The 27,655-nt window shown below is 44.2% G+C and overlaps 1 protein-coding gene across 2 annotated transcripts in view; it reads left to right on the top strand.

Annotated features, from left to right (window-relative positions):
- PPP2R2A (protein phosphatase 2 regulatory subunit Balpha) overlaps window positions 1-25,298 on the top strand; it is a 36,322-nt gene extending 11,024 nt beyond the window's left edge. For both annotated transcript variants that reach the window (XM_063420028.1, XM_063420029.1), the window contains exons 3-10: window positions 17,220-17,317; window positions 20,182-20,347; window positions 20,792-20,904; window positions 21,149-21,326; window positions 21,978-22,142; window positions 22,628-22,797; window positions 23,280-23,371; window positions 24,203-25,298. In XM_063420028.1, coding sequence (XP_063276098.1) covers window positions 17,220-17,317; window positions 20,182-20,347; window positions 20,792-20,904; window positions 21,149-21,326; window positions 21,978-22,142; window positions 22,628-22,797; window positions 23,280-23,371; window positions 24,203-24,482 — 1,262 coding nt within the window. In that variant the 3' untranslated portion in view covers window positions 24,483-25,298. The remainder of the gene's footprint in view (window positions 1-17,219; window positions 17,318-20,181; window positions 20,348-20,791; window positions 20,905-21,148; window positions 21,327-21,977; window positions 22,143-22,627; window positions 22,798-23,279; window positions 23,372-24,202) is intronic.
- Window positions 25,299-27,655: the final 2,357 nt, after the last annotated feature.

Here is a 27,655-nt window from a genome sequence, read left to right as displayed (position 1 = left end):
GACTTTCCTGGTACTGCTCTTGGTGCATTGTGTAGGGAATAATATATAGGAATATTGGAGATAATTAAGGAGCACTTGGATTATTTTCTAATAATTACCCAGTTTGGCTGGTTTTGAAGTGTGACCTTGGTGTGGGAAGAGGAAATGGAATTCAAATTACAGCCCAGCCTGCCTGTTAGATTTATTGTCACTTCAATGTCTGCTGCTCCTGAGAGAAATCCTGGTGCCTCTGCCAGTCCCTGCCTTGAGCTGAGCCCTTGGGAAAACCAACCCAAGGGACAATTGCATGTCTTCCTTTTGGATTCATTTTATTCCACATCAGCTTCTCCACACTTAATTTGTCCAACTCTTAGCAAATGTTTGTGCTGGGGTAGGTGGTGGTTCTACAGGAATGGGATAAGAGGTGAAAGGATGGATTGCTTCTCTTGGAGAGTTCTAAGGCAACTGGGAAATTATGGAATTGGGAGCAATTCAGCCTTCTCCTCAGCCTTTTCAGATTTACAGTTGATACCTGCTTGTTCATGGTCTGCCTTGCACATGAAAATTCTACTTTTAGTGCACTGAGATTCCTATTTCAGGACATTTCCTCTCATAGATCAATATGAACAAACAGCAGTCGAAGTTGAAGCCTACAGTGTTCATTATAGAGCCCAGCAGTGAGAAAATGTCACTGTTTATAGAGGTAATAGTGAAACATTCATAAGCTGTTTTACTGGAATGTGGGACTGGCAGGAATGGCTTTTTGCCCAGGAGTTTAAAACTTTCTGTAGAATCCTTCTGCCTTTGCTCAGTCAGTTCTTCTCACAGCTTCATGTCATTGTTTTGATTCAGGTTTGTTTGTTTTAAGCTAAATCTTACACTCCTTTTTTTGTGTGTGTATGTAAAGAAGTATCCAGGGTGTTTCATTTTATTCCAGACCCTTCTGGAAGTGCTGCCCTGCTCTGGGAAGCAGCAGGAGCTGGCAGCAGGGCTGTGTTCCTGCAGCAGGACACGTGCTCTGCTTAACCCAGCTCGGTAATGAGAGCCTCAGAGGAAAGGGCAGGGGGAAGACAAAGAGCGTTTGAAACAAAACAAAATCCCTTGGATATTCTGCACAGGAGCCTGTTGGCTCCCTGGAGCTGAGGAAGCTCCTGCCAGGCCTGGGAGTACCAAACTCTGCCTGTTTCTGGAGGATGCTCATCGTTCTGCTGGTTCTAAACTGGCATCAACAATGGGAACCGGGTCACGCCTCTGTTGGTGCAACACTGCAGGGTTGCTCCAGCACTGGTGCAGGGTGTTAGAAACTGCACTGGTGCAGGTCTGCATTAGAAAAATGCCATGCTGTGGTTGTAGCCTGCATTTCCTTCCTGCTGCTTGCTCACTGGCCTTCTGAAGTTGTTGTTCTTTCAAGGGAAAGTTTTCTTTGTGCCCATAAAGTTGTTTATGTATACACTGAAATTCTTTTTCCAAGGTTTTTTTTTTGCATTCAACTGGAAGTTGTTTGGCACCTTCCAATTCACGTTTGTTCTAACCAGGCTCTTTGGTCTGAGCTCTTACAGAGCTCTTATTACTCTTCTACTTTTTGCCAACTTAGAAGTTTAAATTTAAATGTCATTATCCCAGGAGATGGTGGGGAGACTGATGGAAGACTAGAAATGGAGATAACTGAAAGTAATTATCTGCAGTTCTTTTCTTTGGAGTCATTTTAACCCTTCCCTGCTTTATTTTCCTTGCTGGTGTTTCCTAAAATTAAGTTCCAAAGCCTTTGATAGTTCTTTAATAATGATTTTTTACATCCTTGCAGGATGGTAACACTACCAAAATACTCTCTAGCTTTTTATATATAACACATATGTACAACATATATAAACAAATTATATATATCTATATATCTGTTATATAACTCTTCCAAAACCCAGAAAAGGTCCTGGTCTATAAACAGCCCTTTGAAACAAACACTTAAAAATAAAAGTTGGCATTTTGCTCAGATTAGTAGACTATATATAATTTTAAGAGGTGTTATAAATATGCCTTGGAGTTGTCAAGATTCCATGTGTTAGGAATCTCAAAGTCCAGGCCAGAAATTAGCATTGGCTTCTGTTTAATAATGGTTTTTTTAAGAAGCTGAGGCATGTATGCTTGGGCCAGAATAGAAACACAGGAAAACACTTGCCAAGGTGGGGAAGAAAAGGCAACTGGGCAAAGGAAGATTGTTCTTTAAGGTTCCAGGTGCCACTAAAGATGCACCAGGCATTAAAAGGAACTGAGAGTTGAGGGAGTGAGCAGAGTGAGGGAAGCCATTGGAAATTTGGATTCTCCAGTCACCTTACAGAGCTGGGTATTTATCTCTGCTGGAAACCTCCGTTGTACTCGTGACCTTCACAGGCCCCGTGCTCCCGGCAGGCTGCCTGAAATCCAGCTGGACACTGGCCCTCCCTCCCTGCTGCCCTCCCGTCCTCCCTGCTGCCCTCCCGCCCACCCTCCCTGCTGCCCTCCCTCCCTGCTGCCCTCCCTCCCTGCTGCCCTCCCTCCCTGCTGCCCTCCCTCCCTGCTGCCCTCCCTCCCTGCTGCCCTCCCTCCCTGCTGCCCTCCCTGCTGCCCTCCCTGCTGCCCTCCCTGCTGCCCTCCCTCCCTGCCCTCCCTCCCTGCCCTCCCTGCCCTCCCTCCCTGCCCTCCCTCCCTGCCCTCCCTGCTGCCCTCCCTCCCTCCCTCCCTGCTGCCCTCCCTCCCTCCCTGCCCGCCCTCCCTGCCCGCCCTCCCTGCCCTCCCTGCCCTGCCCTCCCTGCCCTCCCCTCCCTCCCTGCCCTCCCTCCCTCCCTGCCCTCCCCTCCCTCCTGCCCTCCCCTCCCTGCTGCCCTCCCCTCCCTGCTGCCCTCCCTGCTGCCCTCCCTCCTGCCCTCCCTCCCTCCCTCCCTGCCCTCCCTGCTGCCCTCCCTCCCTCCCTGCCCTCCCTCCCCGCCTGCCCGCCCCTCCTGCCCTCCCTCCTGCCCTCCCTCCCTGCCTCTCTGGTGGGCAAGAGCAACTCCTGATTTCATTTTTCTTGCTTAGAAGGAGGCACTTCATGTATTGTGTGAGCCACAACAGCCTCCTGCGTTCTGCACACCGAGATTAAAAACCTCCAAATGTTTGGCCTGAGCTTTGCACCTGAAACAAATCCTTTGGTCAAAGAATGTGTTCGAAGAGTCTGAAGCAGCAGGGTAGTTTTGAGGAGTTGTTTTTTGTTATACCTACAACAGGAATGCACACCCAGTCACAGAGTTCTAATTTTGAAAGGCATTGCCAAAGTATTATATTTTTCTGTAATAATACTATTACTAATTTTTAACTTGCAGTGCGTGTTTTGGATTGGCTTCAGCAAAAAGAGAAAATGAAGCTATTGCAGGGCTGTGTCTGTTGCTTTCTCAGTGACAAGAAGGGCATTGCCTGAAGGCTTCTTTTCTCTACGTGCAGAACAATGGCCCAGTGTGTTATTTCCAAATATATTGTTATTTGCAAACAGAACAGCAACCCCTGGCTGCACTGTGCCGTGCAGCCGATTGAAATTCTGGCTGTGACTCCAGCAGAGATTTTTCCATAAATAGCTCTGTACTACTTGGGAACACAAACAAACCCTGAAAAGATCTGAAGTAAGGTCTGCTGAGGGACTGTTTAGCCTCTTATTAGTGTGTACTTCAGGGTGGATATTGTGGTGGATGGGAGGAATTTTTCTGTTTTCTATTTCTGTTCTATTTCTGTTTTTCTATAGGGTTATGTGGGGGCTGTCAGCAGGAATAAAAAGGAAATAATTACCAATCAAACTGATCCATGGGCTCATGAATCACCTGTCTTGAGCATAGGGGAAAAAAGATAATAAAAATTAATAAATATAAGTAGATTTTCTTTCTGAATTTTTTAAAATAAAAGCTATTAAATAATGACTAAGTATTAGGTAGCATTCAAGTAAATACAACCTGAATTTAAACTTATTTATTCTTTCCATGAACAGACATCCAGAGTTTATACTGAGTGGATGTTTGTTATGTGAATTAATACTGCACTAAGAAATGGGCTGTGTTTTCCAGTGCTGTGTAGGGAAACACCCCCTGAGTAAGTAACACTTTATAGAGTAAGTAATATTTTATAGACTATTCAGTTATAATTGGTGTAAGCTGTAACTGGGATAACCTGGAGTCACGGGATCCTGGAATGGTTTGGGTTGGGAGGGACCTTAAATCCCACCCAGTGCCACCCCTGCCATGGCAGGGACACCTCCCACTGTCCCAGGGGGCTCCAAGCAGGTAGTACAGGAGCTGTGTTAAATCCCTGCCTCTTCTGTGAATGTCACGTGAATGCTGAGCCCTCCAGAATGTTCTGGGCTCTGGAGAGGGCAGATCAGGGAATCCTGGAATGGTTTGGGTGGGAAGAGAACTCAAATCCCATCCAGTGCCACCCCTGCCATGTCCAAGGACAGCTCCCACTGTCCCAGGGTGTTCCAGCCTGGCCTTGGGCACTGCCAGGGATCCAGGGGCAGCCACAGCAAATCTGGGAATCCCATCCCAGCCCCTCCCCACCCTCACAGGGAGCAATTTCCTCCCAATATCTCATCTTGACCTGTTCTCTTGCAGTTTGAACCCATTCCCTCTGGTCCTGTCCCCCCAGGCCTTTGTGAACAGTCCCTCTCCATCTTTCTTGGTGGGAAAAACACCTTAACTCCTGACACGTTTTTATTCCTGAAGGCCTGGGTGGTATTTCTGAGCCTGTTCACATTATTTTTGATCTGAACATTCTTTTTCATCCCTTGTAGGCACATTGAGAGCAGCTCCCTAAGAAACTGGAAGTATAAATAAAGCAGCTCTGCACTCCAGCAAAGCACCTCTGCTACCGAGGGGTGATTAGCCTGGGTTTGCAAAACAGATACACTGCCAACAGATTTATCACAGAGACGAGAAATAAAGCTTCAATAGGACTCAGCCAAATACTTTTAATGCTTTTTGGGGAATCCTTATGCTCTGTACAACTTGCATTTCAAAGCATGTCTTAGGAGAATTATGGAGCACTTGTGTGAGCATTATGGATAAACCCTGAGGAGCTTGGAGAGAGTGAACTGTGACTTAGCTCTGTGCATTCACATTTTCCAGGCAGTGGTGGCTTCAGATGGAGCTGAGGCCTCCTGAATCTTTATAGATTCCTAGGATGTGCTTTATCTCCAGGTCAGCAGGGATGTTTTCTACAGCTCACAGATGTCAGAAATAGACATTTAATTTCTTTGTTTCAGTGTGAAGTTTATTCTGGAAAATCAGTAGACGTGAATTTTTGTCTTCAGCAGTGCTAAAATTGAGTTGTTACCCTCTTGGAAATTAGATATGCAGTATTGCTGCAGCTTTATTAATGATAGGTTGTAAGTTAAAGCTCTGCAGGCAGAAAAGATGTTGGAACAAGTAATGTACCAGAGTATTACAACCAGGCAAATGCTGTGTTAGAGGAGAAATAATCAAATCTGTTATTTATAAGGTTTTTTATCTCAATTCTCCTCGTATTGCTCAACAAGTCCCAGTTCTGTGAGTGATAGTGACAGAATGTTCAGGCACCTGAGGGGATCTCAGATGAAGCAATTGTGGGCATGAAGTCGGTTCCTGCTGGAGTTAATTTTGTTCCCCTATAATTAGATATGTATGATCTGTATGCAGCTGTACAAAGGACAGAAATGATGAGTAACTCCCAAACCAAATTCTACACAATACAAATATAACTAAAAAACCATTCTGTCATCTTTGTCTCAGAAATCAGTGTGGGGTTTGGTGCCTGAAAGAACTGGAAGTGGTGTGGATTGTGTGTAGCACTTAGTGCAGCCACTTTGTTTAAAGGGAGAAGTCATGGTTGGAACAGGAAAATTCCAAGGAAAGGAAGCTCTTCCTTGTGTAAATTACCCAAATTATCTCTGTGTTGCAGTAATACCTAATGTTTTATCTGTATTCAAAAATGTAAAGGCAGAGTACCCTGACACTGCCAGTCTCCCTTCAAACAAACCACAGATTTCATATTCTTACCTTTTAGCAAGTATTTCCCTTGGGCATAAAAGAAATTTGCTTTTAGGTAGAGTTTTCTTGCTGCAGCACCAAAGAACATGTAAATGCTCATTTTTTTTTCAGTGCATTTAAGGAAGGTTTGGTTCTGTGACTCTTGTGGGCTGTTAAAAAACTTCATTGGTTCTTAGAATTCTGTGGTACTTGATTGAAAATTGAGGTTCTGGGCTGCTTTGCATCAAAACAGGGACACAATTTCTCCAGGTTAAGTGTAATTGATGTGGCCTGTGATGGCAGCAGGGCACAAGCAAAGCTGGGCCCAGGATGTCAGATGGATTTTTATGGCAGATGATTTTTTGAAACAAAGTAAATTAAGAATTATAATGCATTTAGGTTTTAACACAAATGTTGCTTAAGTAGGATATTTTATATATTTTGTGTGTATGTTATTTTTTTCCTTATTTCCCATCAAACTCTTCCTTTCTCAGGGGTGCACAGCCTGCAATTGAGGTGTTATCCAACCTCTGGGTAACTGCTGTTCCCAGTCTTTTTTTGGTAATCCTAGACTGAGTGAAGAGGAGTTTTCACCGTAATTGAAAGGGGATTGATGCAACACCGAGTGTGACACATCCTCAGTAGGAGGGCCACGCTGCTTTTCCTCTTCCCCCTCTGAAAATAGATTTAAGCTTCAGGAGCTGGAAGCCTCAGCAGCTGAATTTTGTGATGTTGGGAAAACTCAACCTCACGGTAGCTTTTCCATCAAACAGGTGCCTGGCATTTAAAAATGCTGAGACACTGGATTTACTGTTGATCACTTTTTTTTGTTTAAAAGCAGAACAATCCTACTTGGAAGGAGGAAAGCTTGTGAACAGATTGAGCCCTTTAAAAAATAATTTATTATTAATCTGTAATATTACAGTAGCTGCAAAGAAGAGGCTCAGGGAGACTCTGTGACCTTCAGCTGCTCATTCCTGGTCCTGGATAAATGTTGTAGCTCCACAGGCTGTGAGACACTCACCCTCCTCTCTGAGGTGACTTCAGCTGGGCACAGGGGCTGGATTCCTGCCACCCAGGCCTCTGTGTTTATGATATTAATAAACTGGTGTCAAATGTCCTGGGAACGGCTGGTGCAGGTTGAAAGACCTTTGTTTCAGCCAACAATAGACCTGAATTAGTATGAATAGGAAAAGCAAATAGGCACTTCCTGTCATATTGGAAGGAATATTTGAGTTTGGGAAGCATATTTATTAAGAGATGTGAACTAAATGCTCATCACTTGCTCTTTGTCTCCAGCAAAATATTCCCTGTGTATGTGTAATCCCTGTTATCTTCCTAAATATGTTTGCAGTGCTAATAATGTAAGGTGGAATCCCTTGTTTGAATACATTATTTAGGATATTCTTTGAGGGAAAAACTCTACACCTGTGTAATGAAGGAATAAAAGGGGGAATTGACTCAGTTGTTGTTTTCTTAATCACATTTATTCCTCAACTGAAAACTTGGAGGCCTCTTGCAAAGACTAAAAACCATCAGGATAAAGTGAAATAATGGAGCGGTGCCTCAGCTCATCTCAGGATTGAGCTGCCTCTCACAGAGTGCTGGAGCTGCTGTTTGTGGTTTCCACACTGAGGATGCCTTTAGAGCCTCCAGGGAATTCTTGTCAGGTATTAAATAATCCCTTATTACTGAGTTTGGAGTATTTTCAGGCTGATGTAGCTCGTGTTGAGTGGAAAAATGGCTTTGTCTGGAGCTGGTGAGGTCCCCCCAGTGCTCACAGGGGACAGCAGCAATCCCCCAGAGCTGTGGGGCTCTGGAAGGAGCTCTCCCCTCAGTGCCAGGATGGGCAGGACTGCGGGGTAAATCACCCTCAGTGATTTCAGTGATTTCAGTGATTTCAGTGATTTCAGTGATTTCAGTGATTTAGCTCCCCTCAGTGCCAGCATGGGCAGGACTGCGGGGTAAATCACCCTCAGGGATTTCAGGGATTTCAGGGATTTCAGGGATTTCAGGGATTTCAGGGATTTCAGCTCCCCTCAGTGCCAGGATGGGCAGGACTGCAGGATAAATCACCTTGGTTGCACACGAGAAATGCACCCTCAGAGGTGGAGGCAGCTCCCAGAGGGTTTGGGGAGATTCCTGTGCTGGTTCCAGGGTCACATTTCTCACATCACCTCCTGCTGGAGCCAGCTCAGCCTTTACCTGTTCAGTCTGCAGTGCCTGGGTGTGGGCAGCCCAGGCAGCAGGAGTTTTTTGGGGTGCTTATTTGTCTGTAAATGTATTTATTTTCCTGCTTCTCTGCATGTGATCGGACTGCTTGTGGCCTTCCTCTGTTCTCCCAACTAGATCATGTCCAGCCTAGGGACAAGGCTTGGGAACTCTGCTTTGCAGCATCTTTTTAACTAAATTTGTTCAGTTTATACTCTTCTGCTTGGTGGAGGGAGGGAATTTGCCTCTGGATCTCCTGTGCATGTGTTCTGAAGGGAACTGCAGTCATGTCTTCAAGTTTAAAAATAGAAAGTAATTAATCAACATGATGAGGGTTAATGGTTTCTATCCAGAAACCAAACAGCTTTGCTTTTGTTTGTATAGAGAGAACATTCTTCTGTCTGCTGTTATTGAGAGTTTAACAAGAGAGGGTTTTTCACAGTAATTTTTGAAACACTTACTAATAAAAACTTACTTGGGGTTAAAAACCTCTTTGCAGTGAAGCTGGCATGAAAGGATTTACAGAGTGCAGTGCCAGACTTGGTGAGCAGAAATGAAACTTCCAGCCCAGTGGTTACAGTGATCATGGCACAGGTATTGCACAGCGGATCAGTTATAAATCAATTTAAGGTGTAAACTTCCCAAAGCTCATGGTATTATTTGTCAGTGTGAATGCTTTCTTTTCACAAAGATAAAATTTCAGAGCAATTTTCTGTCATTTTCAGTGGTGGGAAGCAGGGAGAAGTATCTGGCACATCTGTTCTCAGAGGCTTTGCCTTGCTGCTCTTTGTCATCTCTGTTTTTCCCTGCCACCACAGGTGTCTTGGAGTCCTGTGTGTGGAGACTTGAGTTTCCTGCTATAGATGGAGACAGGAAGGCAGTGGTCTGAGCTTTAAATCAGTTTTCTTTCTCTTCTAGCAAAGCCAGATTCTGGCCTGTTGTAGATGGACGCTCCTGGAGACTGCACACAGAAATGAATTAATTGGCATTTTGGCTTGATGGCTTTTGCAAATCCAGCTATGCTAACTGGAGATTGGTTGCTCCTGAGTGTGTTCCTTGCTTTCCCCCACAGCAAATTTGTTCATCTGATGCCTTCACCTCAGTCAGCTCTGTTAGCTTAGCAAAACACAAATTGTTTAACAGAAATGAAATGTGTTGCCACTGCTCACAGAAGTTTGAGGTGATGCAGAAGATAAATGTTCCCTCTAGTGATTTCTGCTCCTTCTGAGAGTTGCTGGGTTTGCACAGTTCTTTGTTGGTCTCTTGCCTTGCTCCAAAATTGGACTGGAGGGGAAAATAATGGTAAATTTGGTGGTGGAAACCTGCCCTGAGTGGAGATGTTGAGGCAGAAGCCCAAGTGAGGCACAGGAGTTGTTTGCCAGACACAAAAGTTTTCACATTCAGTGTGCTGCTGCCTCTGCTGCCCGGTTTGCAATGTTGACCACAGATTGTGCTTTCTATGAATTCTGTTTAAATGAGGATGTTTGATGCCACAGTTAACTCGAGATCACATAAAGATTTCTGGATGCATAAGAAGCTGCTGTTCAGATGAGAGATTAGCAGATGGTGATTCTGTTCTCTGCTTCACTATTATCTTGTAAAACACTTAATCTACGTATTTGTTCCTATCCCAACTTGTGGAAGCTTTTGAGTCCCTTCTGTGATAATCCTGTTCTCTGCACTTGCAGTGCCATCCTCTCACTCTGGCTTTGCGGGCTCCAGGAGCAGCTTCTGGTGCTTGGGACGGATGGATTTGGAGTTCTGCTCTGAGCACTGAGCCCAGTAAAGCTATTTAGGAGCATTACTGGCCTTACATAAAACCAGTGGCAACAGGATTAGGGCTGGTGCCACTGGTGCTGCCGTGGGAGGGGATGGAAGTTTGCAGTTGTGTTCTCTAGGAAGCCATGAGGCTTAGCAAAAGTTATTTGTGTGAATTTGCTAGACCACCAAAATAACATTGTTTTGTACTTGAGCATTAAATTGCATTATCTCTAGAGTATCTAAGTGTTACAAATGCAGCTGTGAGCTCTAAGCCATCCTAATACACAAATCCTGTGGAGTCTTGGAGCACTGGTTCTTCCCCTTGCCTCCAGTTCCTCCTCCCATTAAAAAAAAGTGATTTAATTCCAGTTCCTGCTTCTGAGGGCTGGTGATAACAGAGTGTTCTTGCTGTCACTGCTGGTACACGGATTTGACAGCACAAAGAGTGATCTCGGGAGGATGTGGCACGCTCTGAGCTGTGCTTTGCCAGGCAAGAGCAGAGCCCTGCTCACCTGGGCGCCCACAGTGACCAGGAACATGCCAATGAGACTTAGGAAGAGCTTAATCAAACAATATCAATTTTTTATTTTAGTGAGCTGAATAAAAAGTAAAAAAAATAAATAAAAAGTTAAAAAATAAATTAAATCACTCAGTGTGATTTAATGAGTAAATCACTCTGGCTTTCTAATCCAAAGTTGAACTCTTTGTTGAACTAAACCTTCTCTAGTGTATCTTTTCTCAAAGATTGGCAAAGCTGGAGAGGGAAAGGGAGAAGAAAAGGTGAATAAAAGAAAAGAAATGGGAATATAGAGGAGTCCAGGAAATTAGAGCAAAGTTATGGTGGTTTGGACCTGCTTGGCAAGGTTTATATTTGATTATTTTACTTCAGTGAGTAATTTATGCTGTGAGGTACTCCATGTATTCCCTGTTTGGTGCCTTGTGTATGCTGCACATGGGTAGGGATGTAAATAGGCCTGGGAGAGTCTCAGCCCTGAATGCACCTTCCCCAAACAGCACACAATGCTCTCAGCATCAGCAGGAAAATAACAACTTTGAATTTTCAGCCTCCCAGGGCTGCTCAGGTGAGTTCAGTCCCTTGGAGTGAAGGTGCAGGCCAGGGAACACTCTGTAAATGTTGCAGCTCTCTGCAGCTCCAGGTTTGCACCAGGCAGCAAAGGCAGCCGAATTCCTGTGTGCTGGAGCTGCACCTGGGGTGAGTTTGTGTCTGCCCAGCAGAGGCGAGCTGGCCAAGGGACAAATTCCCCTCCCTGGGAAGGAGGGCAGCTCTGTGTGCTGCAGAATTCCAGAGCTGGTCCTTGGGAGAGAACAAGGAGCCAGCTGGCTCTGGCAGAGATGCCCAGCACAGATCTTTGCCACAAGGGCAATAACCCCGTTCTGGCTTCTCTGTTTCTACGTGCATTTCCTCCTGTCCCCAGGTTTTAAGGCATGAATATATTTTTAATGCCCTCTCTAGCACAGAAGAGATCTATTTAAAGGGCTTGTGGAATGAATGTGAAGCAGTAAATTGAACAGTAGGAATGCCTTCTCCCAGCTGCCTTTGGAGTTGTTGCCTAGTCACTTCAGGGAGATGGAATGAATGCAGGGAATCACTGCTGCAAGTGAATGAAGAAGAGGGAAATGCAGTCAAAACCAAACTGGTCATGGTAACTTCAGAGCATCCAACCCTTGTGTTCCCTTCCCCCTCTCCACAGACATAAATCAGGGATGAGGCTGGAATGCAGAGGGTGTTTTCTTTTAGCAGTGCATGGCATTTTGCTCTCTCTTTTCCTGGGATGTGCAGTCGTACCCTGCGCTGGGAGCTCTCCTCTGCTCACAGATGTGTGGCCACCCTGCCTTAATCTTGTTTAAACAGCCTTCCTGTTCACTTGGGGATTAACACCTCACCGTCTACCTTCTGAGATAAATACACAATATAGCAGGACTCTGGATAAAGTAGTAAATCCACATCTCAAACAATGGGGTGTTGGTGGGATGACTCAGTGCATTGTGGGGCTGCTCAAAATATTTGAAACCTTGGAAGAGCTTTTGTTTTCTCTCCAGTGCCTTTCACTGTTTGTTTGGGTTTTTGTTTTGTTTTTCCCCCAATGATGAAGTACATAACTCCAAAACCATTACTGGAAACAAGAAAGTCCAATCAAAAGCCACAAATTTCTGTCATCAGCTGTGACTTGAGCAGAAGTTTCTGGAAGTTGCATCTGGTCAGGAGTTTGAAGCAGGGAGGTTTTGCCTCACCTTGGATTGGAAAAAAAACAACCCATAGGTGATTTCACACACTTCTTCAGGAGAGCAGATACTCTTGCTCTCTCTAAAAAGAATGGCTCAGGTATTCAGCAATTGTGCATCAAATTCAAATTTTTCACTGTCTTTATCTCTCATGATGTTTATCTATTCCTCTGCTGTTTCCTCAGTTTGAGGCTCTTTGAGCTTCTGTAGATTTTATTACTAATCCTAAAGTTGGTTTCTTAATGTTTTTCTCTTGAGACAGTTTCTGAAGTATCCTTGGACTGGTTGATTGATGTTTAGTTTGATGAAAATAGCTTTTCCAGGCTGATAAACTGAGGGAGTGATTTCCACATTAGGTCAGTGAATTCAGTTTTCACTCCCCAGGACAGAGTTACCAACCTGTAAATAATCTGCTCTGCTTTATGGAGAGGACTTTTTTGAGTTGCTCCTTTGGAAAATTCCAGAAATGGTGTTCTGAGCCACTGGGATGCTTTATAAACAATACTTTCTAAATAATTCTAAAATGCTTTTAAAATGCTACAATTCTCTGTTCAGTACATGGAAACATCAGGAGATTGCTCCACTTGTGCAAACACTCTGATTTACTTGCTCTGTGCTTAGGCAGCAGATCAACACGATTCCAAAAACTTGCACAGAAACCTTTTGGGTCTGGTGAAATAAAGCCTCTCTTTGTTCCTGCCGTGATTGACTCGCTGCTGCAGAGTAGGTGACATGTTTTGCCTACCAAGCATGTTTTCTAAGCAGAGTTTATACAAAGTTCATGGAACATTAAAATAGATAGCCTCTTCTCTACTAATAAAATCTCCTTTATTCTATTATTGGAAACAAATTTAATACAGAATTGCTTCTCAGGTTTGCACTGGGCCTTCTGGAATGAAGTCATTGGCAGTTTTCTTTTGCTGCTTTGGATTGATGAAGCTGCTTTGTTCCCTTTTTCTGTAGATGTTTGGACAGTGGTAAAACTTCACCACAATCCTTTCTTCAAAGTTTCAGAAAACTCGATGGTGACAGTGCACACGTTCTGCATTCACTGCAACATGTGAGACGCCGCCAAAGTGAAGGTGGTTTTAGGTGTTTGTCACTGAGTTTTTCTTGTTCTAAACACTGCTTTTAACAGTAGAAAAGGCATTTCAGATCTGTTGGATTCCTTTATTCTTCATTTTTAATCTGGACTGGTTCTGGTTCTCTTTCTGGCACACTGACCCAGTGGCCTCAGAGCTTTACCTGAGAAGCTTTGAGATGTGTTTTATCCTTTTCCTATTCCCTGTCAAAACCAAACACCTTGTTTTGATCATTTGTTTTTTGGCTCCTCGGGTTCCTGTGTCCATGTCTAGCATGGAAGAATTTAGTCCTGCTTGAATCCAGTCAAGTGTCCACATCTTGCTGGTGGTTCTGATTTTTGTTGGAGCACTTGAAAAGTGAAGATGTCTCATTGAAGCTTAAAGAACCTAAAGCAGGTTGTGAAAATCAAGATGCTGTGCAGAAGGAAAGGAAAGCTTGGCCAGATTGGAGCTGGGAGAGCTGTGGGAAGCTTTGGATGGCTCTGAAGGAAGCAGACTCTGCCCTGTCTCCATGTGCTGATGGGTCCAAACCTCTCTGAAAGCTGGGAACAGCTCTTTATTGGAGCTCTCTTTATTGGAGATTTTTCTGATCCGTGGTTCAGTTTGTAGAGTTTTTTATCTCTGAGGTGGGGATACAGCTGTGCAGCAGCTCTGTGTTTCCACAGTGTAGAACATTTTCATTCTTAAATGGATTTCAGGTCGTGTAGGTGATTCCCAGCCCACCACCCCTTTGCTTTCAGGTCACTAAACAACATCATTTGAAAGCATTTAGCAGTCTCAGAAAAAAATAAGTGTCTGTGAAGGGATATTGAATGGAACTCAAGGAAAAATGTATGGATCTGTGCAGAGAAATACTTGCAAATGATGTAATAACCTCTGAACTCTCTGTCCCAAGTTATGCAAGAATAAGCCTGGCTCACTCGGTGCTGGTATTGCAGGTGCTGTGCAGGAATGCGGGTGCTCCTTGCTGCCCTGATTTTTGTGTCTGTCACAATCCTCTCTTCATCTCCTGTGGTTGATGCTGCCTTGTAGTATTTGAAACCCTCAGCACCGGCAGAGCCACGCTGCAGTTTGGTGTCAGAAATGTGCTGGGATGGTTGAGGGAGGAGAAGACAGATCTGCTCTCCAGGGCAGGTGTGAGAGCAGATAACGTGGCCCAGGAGGGGTTTGGGTAGCAGATAAGGGTCAGTGTTGGTTATCTCTGAATGTTCTGGAAGAGAAGAGGACACTGGAATGCAGCAGGGCACTGCACATCTGCTTCTCCCTGGAACATCCCTCCCTCCCCAGCGCTCCTGGCACTGCCAGGGTCATTTCCCAGCTCTGTGTTTGCAGCTCCCTGCTGGGGAGAGCAAACAGCACAGGCTGGGGAGCTCTGCAGTGCTGCTGCAGGGCTGGAATCACCAGGGAATTGTAATTATTGGGAAAAAGAGGGGTAAGATGGGTACAAATGCACCGAGTGAATGCAGGCACTGGGGAGGAGGAAAAGCTCCCCCTGGCAGTTCTCCAGCACCTTTAAATCCACCCAGGTCTGCAGGGTCTGAATCCCTTCCTTTGACAAAAGTATGGGAATGTGCAATTCCAAAACCCTACTGGGTTTGAGTGTACAACTGCTTGTTTGCTCTCTAGTACAGATTTCTTTGTAAAATCTGTATCTCAGCCCTGGTTTGGGATTACTTAAACAGAAATCACTTTTTTCTGTCATGTTTTTAACACCTTTTTTGCCCTTGGAGAGGGATCCATCCAAGATTACACTGTGGAAGGCACATTGGATTTACTCATGTATCTTGAGTTTTAAAACGAATTAATATCTTTCCATTACGATTGCTGCTAAGGAATGTATTTGGTTTTGATTTAAAACTGATCCAAATACTTGGAACAATCTGCAGGTGTCAGTCAGATAATGGAGAGTTTTCAGTGCCCTGTCACCACTGCCTGAGCCTGCTGGACTCCTTGGGGCTGTGGGACGTGGTGAAAGTTTGTTTGTGCACCGAGTCTGTGATTGAGCAGGATCCTCCTGAAAGTTGAAATAAATGCAAAGCAGCAAGAATGTCTGGAATCTACAGAAAAGGGGTTGTCTTTCTGCTATTTGTGGGATTTCTATTATTAGTAAATACAATATATAGCATCATCAGACCTAGGAAAATAGAGATTTTTATCATTAATGAAAGGTTTTTCTGGCTGCTGTTGCTGCCTGTTCTAAACTTTCCAGTGACTTTCACCAAATAAGTATTTAATTAATTTATCCATCTGTTCTTAGATGGATATATGAGACTTCTAAGGCAATTTTTTCTTTGCACTTTCCACACACCTGGACACATTGGACCTGTTGATAATTTACTGTATTATCAGTTTCAAGACTGCCAGAGCTTGTAGTGTTAAATCTGTATTTTTCACAATAGTAATTATTCTGTGTACTTCTCACTGCTGAGAGATATTAGTGTGTTTTTCAATTAATTGATAACTTTTTAAGGTCTTTTCCTGTTGGAGGAGTACAACCAGGTGCTTTGCATTGTGTGGAAGAGTCAAAATTGAGCTGCTTGGTTTGCACCTCCCTCTTTGTGCCCTCTGATGAGTTTTTTGTTATCTCTGTGCCCTGGGAGAGATCTGTTCAATCTGCACCTCAGTGCTTTGCATCTTAAACCTTGGCGGTGTGAGATAAATCACTTAATCGTGGTCACAAATACAGGAATGACTGCCTGAAGTCACTGCTGCCTTTGGGGGGGAAAAATGATGAGCACTGGAATTAAAAGGGAATTTTTTTGTGTGTGATGTGGATCCTGGTTCAGTGAGGCACAGGCTGATGGAGTATTTCTGTAATTAACTCTTTTGGAGATGTTTGAGATGATCTTTGGAGATGTTCCAGCCACTTTGAGCAGTGCCAGGGAGGTTGGTGGGGAATCTCTGGGGCAGCTTGTTCTGAATAATAATAACACAAAACTCTGTGGAGCTCAAGCAGATATTGATCTTCTTTAACTCTAAAATGTCATGAATGCAATGGAGAAAAAAGAAACCATCCCACAGAAAATACTGTTTATCTACAGCTGACTGGCATGGAAGTGAAATGGCCTCCAGACTGGTAAAAGTCTCAAGTAGTTTCTCCAGAAAAATCAGATTTCTGCAGAAAATTAGATTTATAGGGTTGTGTTGCAATTTGGTGTCTCAAGAATGGTTTGGCTTCTGATTCAAGGATTTAGAGTCCAAGGAGCTTTTGTACCTTTGGAAATGTGAATGGGTGGGTTTGAGCTTGAGTTGTAATTTGTCCTTTCTGGTGCTTGAACAGCTCAGTTTGATACCAGGGATTACAATTCTTGTGAGTGTATATTCACAATTTAATTTTAGCACTCCCTATAAAACACTTGTGACAATGTAAACCTTCTTCATCCAGAAGAAATTCTCAGGTTTTTGGGGACTGTTGAGGTTTTTTCCTCGTTTTCTGCAGCTCTTTATTCCTTGAATCCCTGGGCAGTGATGTCTGAACTTTTCTCCCCTGATACCTTTTGCCTTTAAGTTATCAAATGTGTACTGAGTGCTTAAAGAAAAAAAAGTGCTTTGATGTCATATGGATAATGATTGTATCTAACTCATGTATTAGGAAAAATTGAGAAAATAAATGTACACAGTTTCTCTAGGAAGGTAGAGTCTCTATTATCTAGAGTCAGAGTAGAAAAATCAGTTTTAAGAAGTTGATGATATTAAACATTGAACAAAGGAATGCACAAAACCAAACTTGTAGCTCTGGCATGGTGATCTATAAATGCTTCTCAAATGTCCAGCATTAAAAAAATTAATGTTATTTTTTGGAAGAAACTTCTCCTTGCATTTTATAGATGTTCTTTAACTAAAGTATGATTTTTTAAATGGTTTGGTTTTTTTAATCGTGGCTTTCTTGGCCACTTGGTATTTGAAGAATGATTAATCCGTGGGGTTTATTTTTGTTGTTCTGCAGCGGATATAATTTCTACAGTAGAATTTAACCATTCTGGAGAGTTGTTAGCAACAGGAGACAAGGGAGGGAGAGTTGTCATCTTTCAACAGGAGCAGGAGGTGAGTGCTGTCTAATTTTGTCTAATTACATGTTCTTTCTATTCCCTTTTTAAAGACAAGGAGCGTGTTTTTATAGATTCTACACAAAGTGCATGCCTGTGTGGTGTGATTACAATATTGAAATTTAATGAGAACTTTGTGACACTGATAGAAATCATTTGAAACACTCTTTGGCTATGGTCTGAGGAATGTTGACAGTGAAAACCAAAAAGGGGTAGGACACAAATGACTCTTGAGGGAGCTGAAGTTTATTTTTTTACAATGGCTCTGCCTGGCTGTGATGGTGATTGCAGATTTCACTGTAGCTGGGGATATTAAAAGTTGCCCTTAAGCAAATGTGTGACTGTGACCTCAGATGTCCTTTTGCACTCTGGTATCAGTCAGGTCAAACACAGAATCCTCATACAGAGGTGACTGTTCTCCTGTGTCCCCCCGTTGTCCCCCCGTTGTCCCCCTCTCCTGTTCTCCTCGGTTTTTGGTCTTTAGGCTCTCCCCCCGTGTCAGCTGAGCTGCAGTCCCTGATCTGAACTGAGGCCGTAGCTGGAAGTTGCTGTGGTTAGAATGTGTTTCAGGGAGGTGTCCCCTCACTACCTGGAGATATCACTAATTTTTATTTATTCTTTACTTCAATTTCCATTTTAAAACTCCCAAAGCTCAGGAATTCTGGTTCCCAGAGCAGGGGCAGGTCCGTGGGCGAGGCACTGTCCCTGTGCCAGCAGCTCCCCTCGGTCAGTGGGGACATCTAGTGGGGCTACCTGGCACCACCTCCTTGTGGCTTTTTATTGTTTTCTTCTTATTTCTTTATTACTTTAAATTCTTGCGTTGTAGCTTGATGCTTGTAAGAATCCTCTTGTGAAGTTTAAAGTTGCAGCAGTTCTTTGCCTGCTCTCAGCTGAGCTGTGTTTAAATGGCTCCTTGGTTTTTGGAGCATAATCCAAGCTGACATCCTCGGGAGCTGGGATCCAGGGGCAGGAGGAACCACCTGGGCTGTCAGATGAAATTCCACAGAATTGTTTTGGGCATTTTTTTGGCTTCTCTGTTTTTAGAGAATGATTTGTGTTTAGGGACTTAATTCCCTGATGCACTGGTAGTTGGTTGTTCCAACAGAGCAGGTTTTATACGTGAAAAGTGTATAAAATAGGAGTTTTATTTGGAATTCTGTGCCCCCTTGTGCCACACTGCACTGGAGAGTTTTACAGGAAGAGAAACACCGAGAGGGGCTGTGTGAGGAGCTGTGCAAGCCTGGGTGGCTTCACCCACTGCCAAACTGCTGCCACCTCCGGGCTGGGATGTGGCAGCCGGTGACATCAGCTCAGTGCCAGGCAGGAAGTGAATCCTGCAGCTCACAGAAACTGAGGAGGAATTTGCGTAGGCACGGTGCAATTACCTAAATTGGAATTTAACATCAGGCACTGGGGCCAACACCTCTCCTTGTTTGGAATATATTTTTTTTTTCCTTTGAGCACCATGAAGCTGAGAGTTTAAATTTTGATTTTATCCCGAGGATGGATTTCACATATTACTGGGTTTGTGTATTATTCTGGTCCTGTGGAGTTTTGCTAGAATGCACACATAGAATATTTAAACCTCAGTCGTTATGGTAAGTCTGGAATTGAAGGAAAATTCCCTGGATTTCCTAAGGCATTGCCTACAGCAGAATAAATTTCCTTTCCAACCTGTTCCATGCAGTGATTTCTTAGTCCTGACTGAGGCTTAGAGCAAAGTCCCTTCCACTCTCCAGGGTGGGAAAAGCAGTGCAAAGAAAGGAACAGTGTGGTACAGAATTCTGGTGCCAAATGGGATTTCTAAGCCTTTTTGCCCCCTTATCCCTTCCCCGCCCCCAGCTTATTTTCAAGTGGCAGAATTCCTGCCAGCTCTCAGGGTATGAAGCACAAGAAAATGATGCAAGGAATGTGACAAATGTGGGCCAGCAGGGCTTGGATCAGATGTGTTTTGGTGAGGTCCTGGGGGATGAAATGAGCCCGTGGACATGAGGCAGCAGAGAAGGAAGCAGCAGAGTCCCCAGCCAGGAACTTATCACACCAAAGGCATCTGATGGTGCAATCTCTGGGGTGGGTGGGACAGGAATAAACCACAAAATTCACCTTGAAACCTCTTCAGGTGAACGTTTGCACTTCAGGTAAACAGTTTTGTGCACTCAGTGGATGAAATTCAAGGTTCAGTCCATGCAGTGCAGTATTTTGGTGCCTTAGACACAGCTTTCACAAGGAGGAGCTGTGCAGGTTTTCCAGTTTTGCAAACATTTCCACCTGGCCAGGTAACTGCAGGGGTGACTCTAATGCCAGAGCTGTGTTCAGCAGAGGTGAGGAGATTTTTGCCCTTGTAGAATGAAGAGGAAAAAGCTGCTTAAGCACTTCAGAAGCTCTCAGGGGACTTGGAGATTATAAGGCACAATAGTGGAGCTGCTGGTGTAAATTTAGAGGTGCCATGTGGGATTTCCATGGTGTGCCTGGAAAGCTGAATGTACTCACAGAGTAGATTTGCCATTTGTGTGTCTGTGTTGGAGGGAAAGGAATATTCTCTTTAAACAGCAAAGGTGGAAAAATTAATGATGAAAGAAGTTGTGGGTTGGGTTTTTTTGATAAAATATTTAGGTGAAATACTAGTTTGCTCATCAGTAATATTAAATCTTGTTGGAGATGTTACTCACATTCAGAGGAGAGTTTCTGGAAACTTCAGCTGCTGCATAAACTGTCACTTCTCTGATGTTTTCTTAGCCAAAAGAGTAGAAACTAATAAATTTCTTACAACAGAGATGATGCTCATCTCATTTGGTTGACAGGCTCATGAAAATCAAGCAGGTTGTACCTCAATGTACATTGATCATTTAATTCTCTTTTCAGAACAAAACCCAGTCTCACAGTAGAGGAGAATACAATGTTTACAGTACCTTTCAAAGCCATGAACCAGAGTTTGACTACTTGAAAAGTTTAGAAATTGAAGAGAAGATCAACAAAATTAGGTGGTTACCCCAGAAAAATGCTGCTCAGTTTTTATTGTCTACAAATGGTAAGTTTATTTTATAAGTTTATTGTTATGTAGGATTGCTATTAGGATTTGGTGTAATCCTCTCCAAAAGGCTGGAATCAAGCAGGGTTTAACTGCAGGGATCTGGGGACGTGGTTCTGGTGGCTTTCTTGGGCACAGGGTGGTTTATTTGAGATTTAGTTACTTTATAGCCCAGAGACCTTCATGTGTGTGAGTCCTGTCTTAGAGCTCACATTAATCATTCATAGCAATCTCTGTCCTAACTGAAACTTGCTCCAAGTCTTATAAAAAGAACAAACTGTGGAGGAGGTTTTTTAATGCTTTTTATCTCGTCTTGTTTCCCCCCAGCAGCATTTTTGTCTTTTTTGGTGCACGTGGGCGGCCTTGTCTTGTTCGAAGGCATCAGCAGCGATGACTGGTGTCTCTCCACAGCTCCCATTTTAAACCGTGCCTGTTTCATTGCAGATAAAACAATAAAATTATGGAAAATCAGCGAAAGGGACAAAAGACCCGAGGGTTATAACTTAAAGGAGGAGGATGGACGGTATAGGGATCCTACTACAGTTACAACACTACGGGTGAGTAGCTCCCAATCTCAATTTCTCCTCTCCAAGCCCATGGCTCCAGGAGGAGCTGCCCCATCACATCTTTAATTTCACGTTCCCTGCGATGCCCCTTGGCAGAAACGCTGATTTTGAAGCTGTTCCTTGCAGCACAGGCGTTAAAAGGCTGTGCTGAGCCACTGATTTTGAAGCTGTTCCATCCAGCCCAGATGCTGAAGGGTTTGTGGCACTCTGCCCCTCACTCCTGTGTGTGCTGCAGGTGCCAGTGTTCAGGCCCATGGACCTGATGGTGGAGGCCAGCCCACGGAGGATATTTGCCAACGCCCACACGTATCACATCAACTCCATCTCCATCAACAGCGACTACGAGACCTACCTGTCTGCAGACGACCTGCGCATCAACCTGTGGCACCTGGAGATCACAGACAGGAGCTTCAGTATCCTTCTGCCATCGTTCCCTGGGCTGGGGACAGGGAAAGTGGAGGGTTTGATTTCCTTTCTTCAGAAATCTTTATATATATATAAAGAGAATTAATCTCCATCAATCCTGGTTAATAGTAATTAGTAATTACTAGTCTGCCTAGTAATTGTAAGGGCTGTTACTTCTGAAGAAGGAGTGGTCTGGAAAGGAAATAAAAGCTCGTCCAGGTGGGCAGGATACCTTCCACTACCCCAGATTGCTCCAGCCTGGCCTTGGACACTTCCAGGGATGGAGCAGCTACAGCTCCTTAATGTGTCAAATTTTTAATACAAAATAGCATTTTATAATATAGCAATATAATTAAAATTGAGGAAAAACAAAGTTCTATATAGAAAACTTGGGCGATAATTTGTGGGATAGAATTAATTTCTGCTGGAGTGGAGCAAAAGTGAAGCAGGTTTTTTGCTGATATGAAACTGATACAGAATGTGATGTCACCACCTTGCTTTGTAGACAAATTGTGTGGCTTAGTTTTAACTCTTACCTGGGTCATGCCTGGGTCCCACAAGCCTGGAGCAGCATTTCTGAAAGCGTCTAAAACTGCAAAAAAACTGCAAAAAAACAAACCCCACTTCCCTGGAGGCGATTCCCTAACGAGCTGCTGCAGATATTGTAGATATCAAGCCTGCCAACATGGAGGAGCTGACAGAGGTGATCACGGCTGCAGAGTTCCACCCCAACAGCTGCAGCACGTTCGTGTACAGCAGCAGCAAGGGCACCATCCGCCTGTGCGACATGCGCGCCTCTGCCCTGTGTGACAGACACTCAAAGTGTGAGTGCTGCACCCCTGGGCCACTGCTTGCTGTTGGCTTCCATCAAACACTGAATTTGAGCAGGATTCCGTTGGTATAATGAAAGATCTAAAGCAAAAAATCTAAATAAACCTTGAAATTATAGTTATTTTCTGGAGTAAAAATAGTGATTAAAGTGAGCAGCTTCTGTTTTGACACCAGGAATGGCCTTTTGCAGACTTCAGGTGGTTGAAGGCCATTTGGTCTGTTCTTGGTGCTGGAAATCTTGCATGTGTGAACCAAAACTTCACATATTAGCAAATAATTCATTTATTAAGAAGCTGGCCTTGGCTTGCTACAACAACAAGAGAGTATGGCAACTGTACTGCAATTGTTTCTCCTTTAAAGTTATTTTATGTAACACATGGAGGAAAGCTTATTGAGACAATGTTGAAGCAATTCAGGTGTATCCTTGTATCAGAGACACAAACTTACCTCTTGAAATTCCTGTGTGATTTTCCCGCAGTGTTTGAAGAACCAGAAGATCCTAGCAACAGATCGTTTTTCTCTGAAATCATCTCTTCCATATCTGATGTCAAATTTAGCCATAGTGGTCGATATATGATGACTAGAGATTATCTGTCAGTGAAGATCTGGGATTTAAATATGGAAAATAGACCTGTGGAAACATACCAGGTACTGAGGGTTGGAAATCAAAAAAACCTGGGCAGAGGCTGAGTTTTAGTGATGCTCTTGATGTGGCAGTTCCAGTTTTGTCTGTAAATTCAGGCAGAGCATCCCTGGGGTTTGGGGATTCCTCACTCCTGCTGAAAGATCATGGTGTTTGCAGGGTGGTGGCAGAACCCAAACCCTCATTTGGGGCTGAAAATCCTCCCTCTTAGCCAGTGGGAATTTGGGAGGTGCAGAGGTGATCTCCAGCCACGAGAACCCTGACAAGCCTTTCTTTGGCTGTCTTTATGTTCTCTGTTATTTCCTGAGGAAAACAGGAGGTGAAACATTTCCTTGCCATGAAATATTTTTAACTGCCACTGAAAATTGCTGTTTTCTTTCTAAGAAAGAGCCTTGTGAGGTTCCCTGCTTTTGGAGCAGTCAGGGGAGGCTGTTTCACAGGGGTGTGGGTCTAATGCTCACTCAGTTTCTTGATCCCTCTTTTCCAGGTGCACGAATACCTCAGAAGTAAACTCTGCTCGCTGTATGAGAACGATTGCATTTTTGACAAGTTCGAATGCTGTTGGAATGGGTCAGACAGGCAAGTGGAGTTCTTATCCCTATGCACTTCAGAGCTTTCCAAGTTATTCTGAAAATAAGCAGGCCTCAAATACCTGGTTTTGGACAACTTTGCAGTACTTCAGTAGACTTTAATGTGCATTATTAGCTCTGTAATTTCAAATTTGTAATTAAAATCTGCACCAGAGCTCTGGGGGAAACCTTCCAGGAATGTTCCTTTTTCCAGTGATTTGCCATGGTAGTGACCTGCCAGCAACACCACCTAGGACAGCTTTTGCTCCTGCACTAATTATGTCATTAATTGCTTATTTGCTGCATTTAAAGCAGCCCATTGGTTCCCTGTCAGTACTCTGACATGTGCTTTTTTATTTATTTTTTTTTTACTTTGGCATCTGTCTGTTCAAATATTTTTTGAGGCAAAGGAAGGGCAGGGAAACTTTGTGTTTTTCTTACTGAACAGCTGGTGCAGAATCAGGAGCTATAAGGGATTTTCACAAACCAGATGTGCTGCTTAGTACCTAAACTCACACAATTTGTGTGTCACTAAAATCACATTGCTAAAAATCCGGAGTGTTTGGGGTTTATTGGATCTCTCCTGTGTGTGTGTGTGTGAAAAGCAAATTAAATAACGACATTCGAGGTGCTTGGATAACAAAATACCTCAAAGGGAAAGAAAGAAAGAAAGGGTATTTTGGGGAGGTTTTAAATGGATAAAAATCGCAGGACCTGCTTCCCTGTAGCTGTAGCAGGTGTGGGTGAAGCCACCTCCTCTCCACGTGCCTGACCTGACTCAGGCCCCTCCGAAGGAACAGAAACCCCTCACTGACACTTCTCTCCCTCCCCCTGTGCGCAGCATTGTCATGACAGGATCCTACAACAACTTCTTCAGGATGTTTGACAGGAACAGCAAGCGGGACATCACCCTGGAGGCGTCGCGGGAGAACAACAAACCGCGCACGGTGCTGAAGCCGCGCAAGGTCTGCGCCAGCGGCAAGAGGAAGAAGGACGAGATCAGCGTCGACAGCTTGGACTTCAACAAGAAGATCCTGCACACGGCCTGGCACCCCAAGGAGAACATCATCGCTGTAGCCACCACAAACAACTTGTATATATTTCAAGACAAGATGAATTAGGGTTTGGCATTCCTAAGCGAAGAAGTCACTTCCTGCATAGTTGAAATAGTTGAATCTAGCATTTGTACCTGTAACGAAAAGCGAGTGAGAGGTCCATTATGGCACCCCTTTCCAGTGTTTAAAAATGTGCCATATGACAACACACTTTTATAGCTCCATGGAGAAGGCTCTGTGGCTCTGTTGTCTCCATGCCTGCTAGCCATTTAGGTGAGGATAGGGCACTTTTTAATTTAAATGACTACTTGCACCATCTTGCCTAATGGACTAGACTGGACTGTCTCAACATCAGTTTACTCCACTTTTTATGCCTTCCATTGTGATGACGTCAGACACAGGGAAAGCCTTCAATCATGCTATGGGATTTAATTGTGTAACCTCATTACTGTATCATTCGTGGCCCCCTTTTTTTATTAAATACAGCTCATTCTTGCTGTGGCTTGTAGCATTCCTCCTCCTTCTGGCCTCCTGGACTCCCCCTTCCCCCTTCGTCCCCCTCCACCTCGCCTCGGTGGTGGTGTATGGAAAAAGAATAAACAAAATAAAGCACATAAAATGGGTCCGTTTGGGGTCAGTGGTAAAGGGGGTCTGTGTTGCAACAAATGTTTTAATAAACAGTTGACTTGTAATCACTCCTTGCCATGTCTGGCACCAAAAAAAAAAGAGAAAATAAGGAAAAAAAAACAAACTACTGAATAAAAGTGACAAAGAATGGAGAATCTGTTTTCTTTTTTTTTTTTTTTAAATCTACCTCTTTATACAAATACTCTGTGTTTTACCTTAGATGCATGAAAATAAAATGATGTTTTTTGTAATGATTTTAACCAGTATTAATTATTTTTCACGGGAATGATGAGGGAGGGATTTCACAGGTACCTGCATTCACTCCAGCCATGTGTGACCACTTCCACCTCGGCACCACGACTTGTTCAGGTTTTGAGCAGTCACTGCCCGTGTCCTTGAATGCTCCTCTTTTTAACCTGTTGCTTTCAATCAGAAAGGGAATAGAATCTCCAGGTTTTAAATTCCATTTTATGGGACTGATGTCTTAATGTTTGGTTTCATCCTGGTTTTTCCAATGCCTTGTTTTAGGATAAAATGCCTTGAATGCCTTGTTTAGAGCACCGAGTCCCCGTGGCTTTGTGAGAAGTTGTCTGAGCTCCTGTGTGGTGTTCTGTAGTAGCAGCACCATGGTTCCATAGCTATGACTGCACTGCATCCTGCTGCTCTATTTCCTGTATTTATTGCTAACTGGAAATGTAGTTTTGAACCATGCAAGTGTTTTCTTCTGGCTTTTGGCTTTGCAAAAGTTCCTGCACCTACAGAAATGTTCACTGGGTGCAAGGAGCCAAACGTGTGGAGTACAGAAGCTGCATGAAATAAATGTTCATAGTGACGTGAGAGATTTCAACTCTTCAGCACATAAGGCTTATCCAAAGATGAACTAGATACTGATGCTTTATAAGGCTCATGAGTTTTTACTTCCAGATATTTTTGCTAAGTGTGCTTTTAGGTTTTGCTCTTCCTTCATGGAAATGTTCAGTGAAGTTTGAATTCATGGTGAATTTACCTTGACTGGGAGAATTTTCACTTTTGAGTTGCCTGTATTTAATGATTTCTGTGGCTTAGAGGTAGTTATTAAAATGGCATTATGATTTGATCAACTGAGATACTGTTTCTGCTGTAAAATTTGGGCTGAGTTAGAGGTTGTTAACAAGACTACTCTTGCAATCACTCTTCCGTTTTTTTAAGTCCTTGTGCAGTGGTTTGAAATTGTAAAAAATTCTAATATTTATTAATCCACTTCTCTCAAATACAGTATTTGTCTTGTACTGTGCATGCCTGACCATGAGCCTTTGTAAGGATTTTACCTTTTTTATTTTTTCACCTGTTAGCCTTGTAAAACAAACGAACTGCCCCGGGGACAGCAGCTCTTTTCCAGTGGGTGAATAAACCAGCGGGCCCTACTCCTGCTAGCAGCATGTGACTGATTTTACTGCAGCACCCAGGCTTTCCACCGGTTCAAGAAACAACTCGTTGAGTAACGTTAATCACATGTACAGCTCTTTCCAGGGCCGAGGTTATTCTTTACTCGCCGCGAGGGCACAGAGGTGATGAAATGCTTGTTTTGTGTAGGTTTGCCGATGCTGCGTGGGGGAGATGAGGGGCAGGGCGCTGAGGCTGCTGCTCCTGTGCCCCCCAAATCCCAGGGATGCGCTGGAGGTGCTGGGCACAGCCACAGCCAGAGCTGAGCACAGGAAGGTGGCACAGAGCGAGCGGTGCAATCCCCCAGAGCAATACTCCAGCACAGCCTCGGATCTCAGCTGGGCCTGCTGGGATGGCCTAGAGCTCGCCTTGGGAGAGGGTTTGGGGTTTTTGGGATCCTTGAGATGTCATCTGAAGTTTGACTTGTCCTCACCAAACCCAGCTCCTGCCTGTGCTGTCACACTGTCCATTAGAGAACTCTCTAAGCACACTGTTCACTGATACATGCTGTAAATCGTCTATTTTATTAATAAAAGTCCGCAGAGAATATGCTTTGTCAGGATGCTTTTTATGCTCTTTCCTGCCCCTCCCCTCTTGTGCTTTTGCAGGGATTTTTGGATGGGTGCTCTCTTCCCTGTGCCTGGGGAGCAGCGTCCCAGCAGGATCGTGCTGGTCACTGCCTTCAGCTGCTCCACTCACGCAGCCTCCTCCCAGTAAAACCAGTACAGATCTGCCTTTCCCAGTCCCTGAATGCCAGGCTAAACACCGGGAGAGCGTTCTGTTCCCTGCACTGCTGTCCCAAAGCCACTGAGGGGGACTGAAATGCCCCCAGCCGCCACTTAGGCAGGTTGTGTCTGCGATGTGCCAACTGCGGTGTCACTCCTGCCACCAGTCCGTGCTCAGGGTGAGGTGTTCATCCAGCTGCCAGTGCCTGGGGCAGGAGAGCCCTGTGCTCCAGTCTTTGTCACCTCCCTGTGCTCCAGTCTTTGTCACCTCCCTGTGCTCCAGTCCTTTGTCACCTCCCTGTGCTCCAGTCCTTTGTCACTCCCCTGCTAGGGCCTGGCTGCTGCCCGGAAAACGCGCTGGATATGCAGCAGCACCTGCTCCCCTACTGCTCCTCTGTTCAGGGAGGACAGGATCATTTCTTGCTGATAACAGATCCTTTTATTATCAGCCTGATTGGGAAAAGC

The sequence above is a fragment of the Prinia subflava genome, chromosome 29 (assembly GCF_021018805.1).
Source record: "Prinia subflava isolate CZ2003 ecotype Zambia chromosome 29, Cam_Psub_1.2, whole genome shotgun sequence".
NCBI classification, from domain to species: domain Eukaryota; kingdom Metazoa; phylum Chordata; class Aves; order Passeriformes; family Cisticolidae; genus Prinia; species Prinia subflava.
This window is presented reverse-complemented; position numbering and strand designations above follow the sequence as displayed.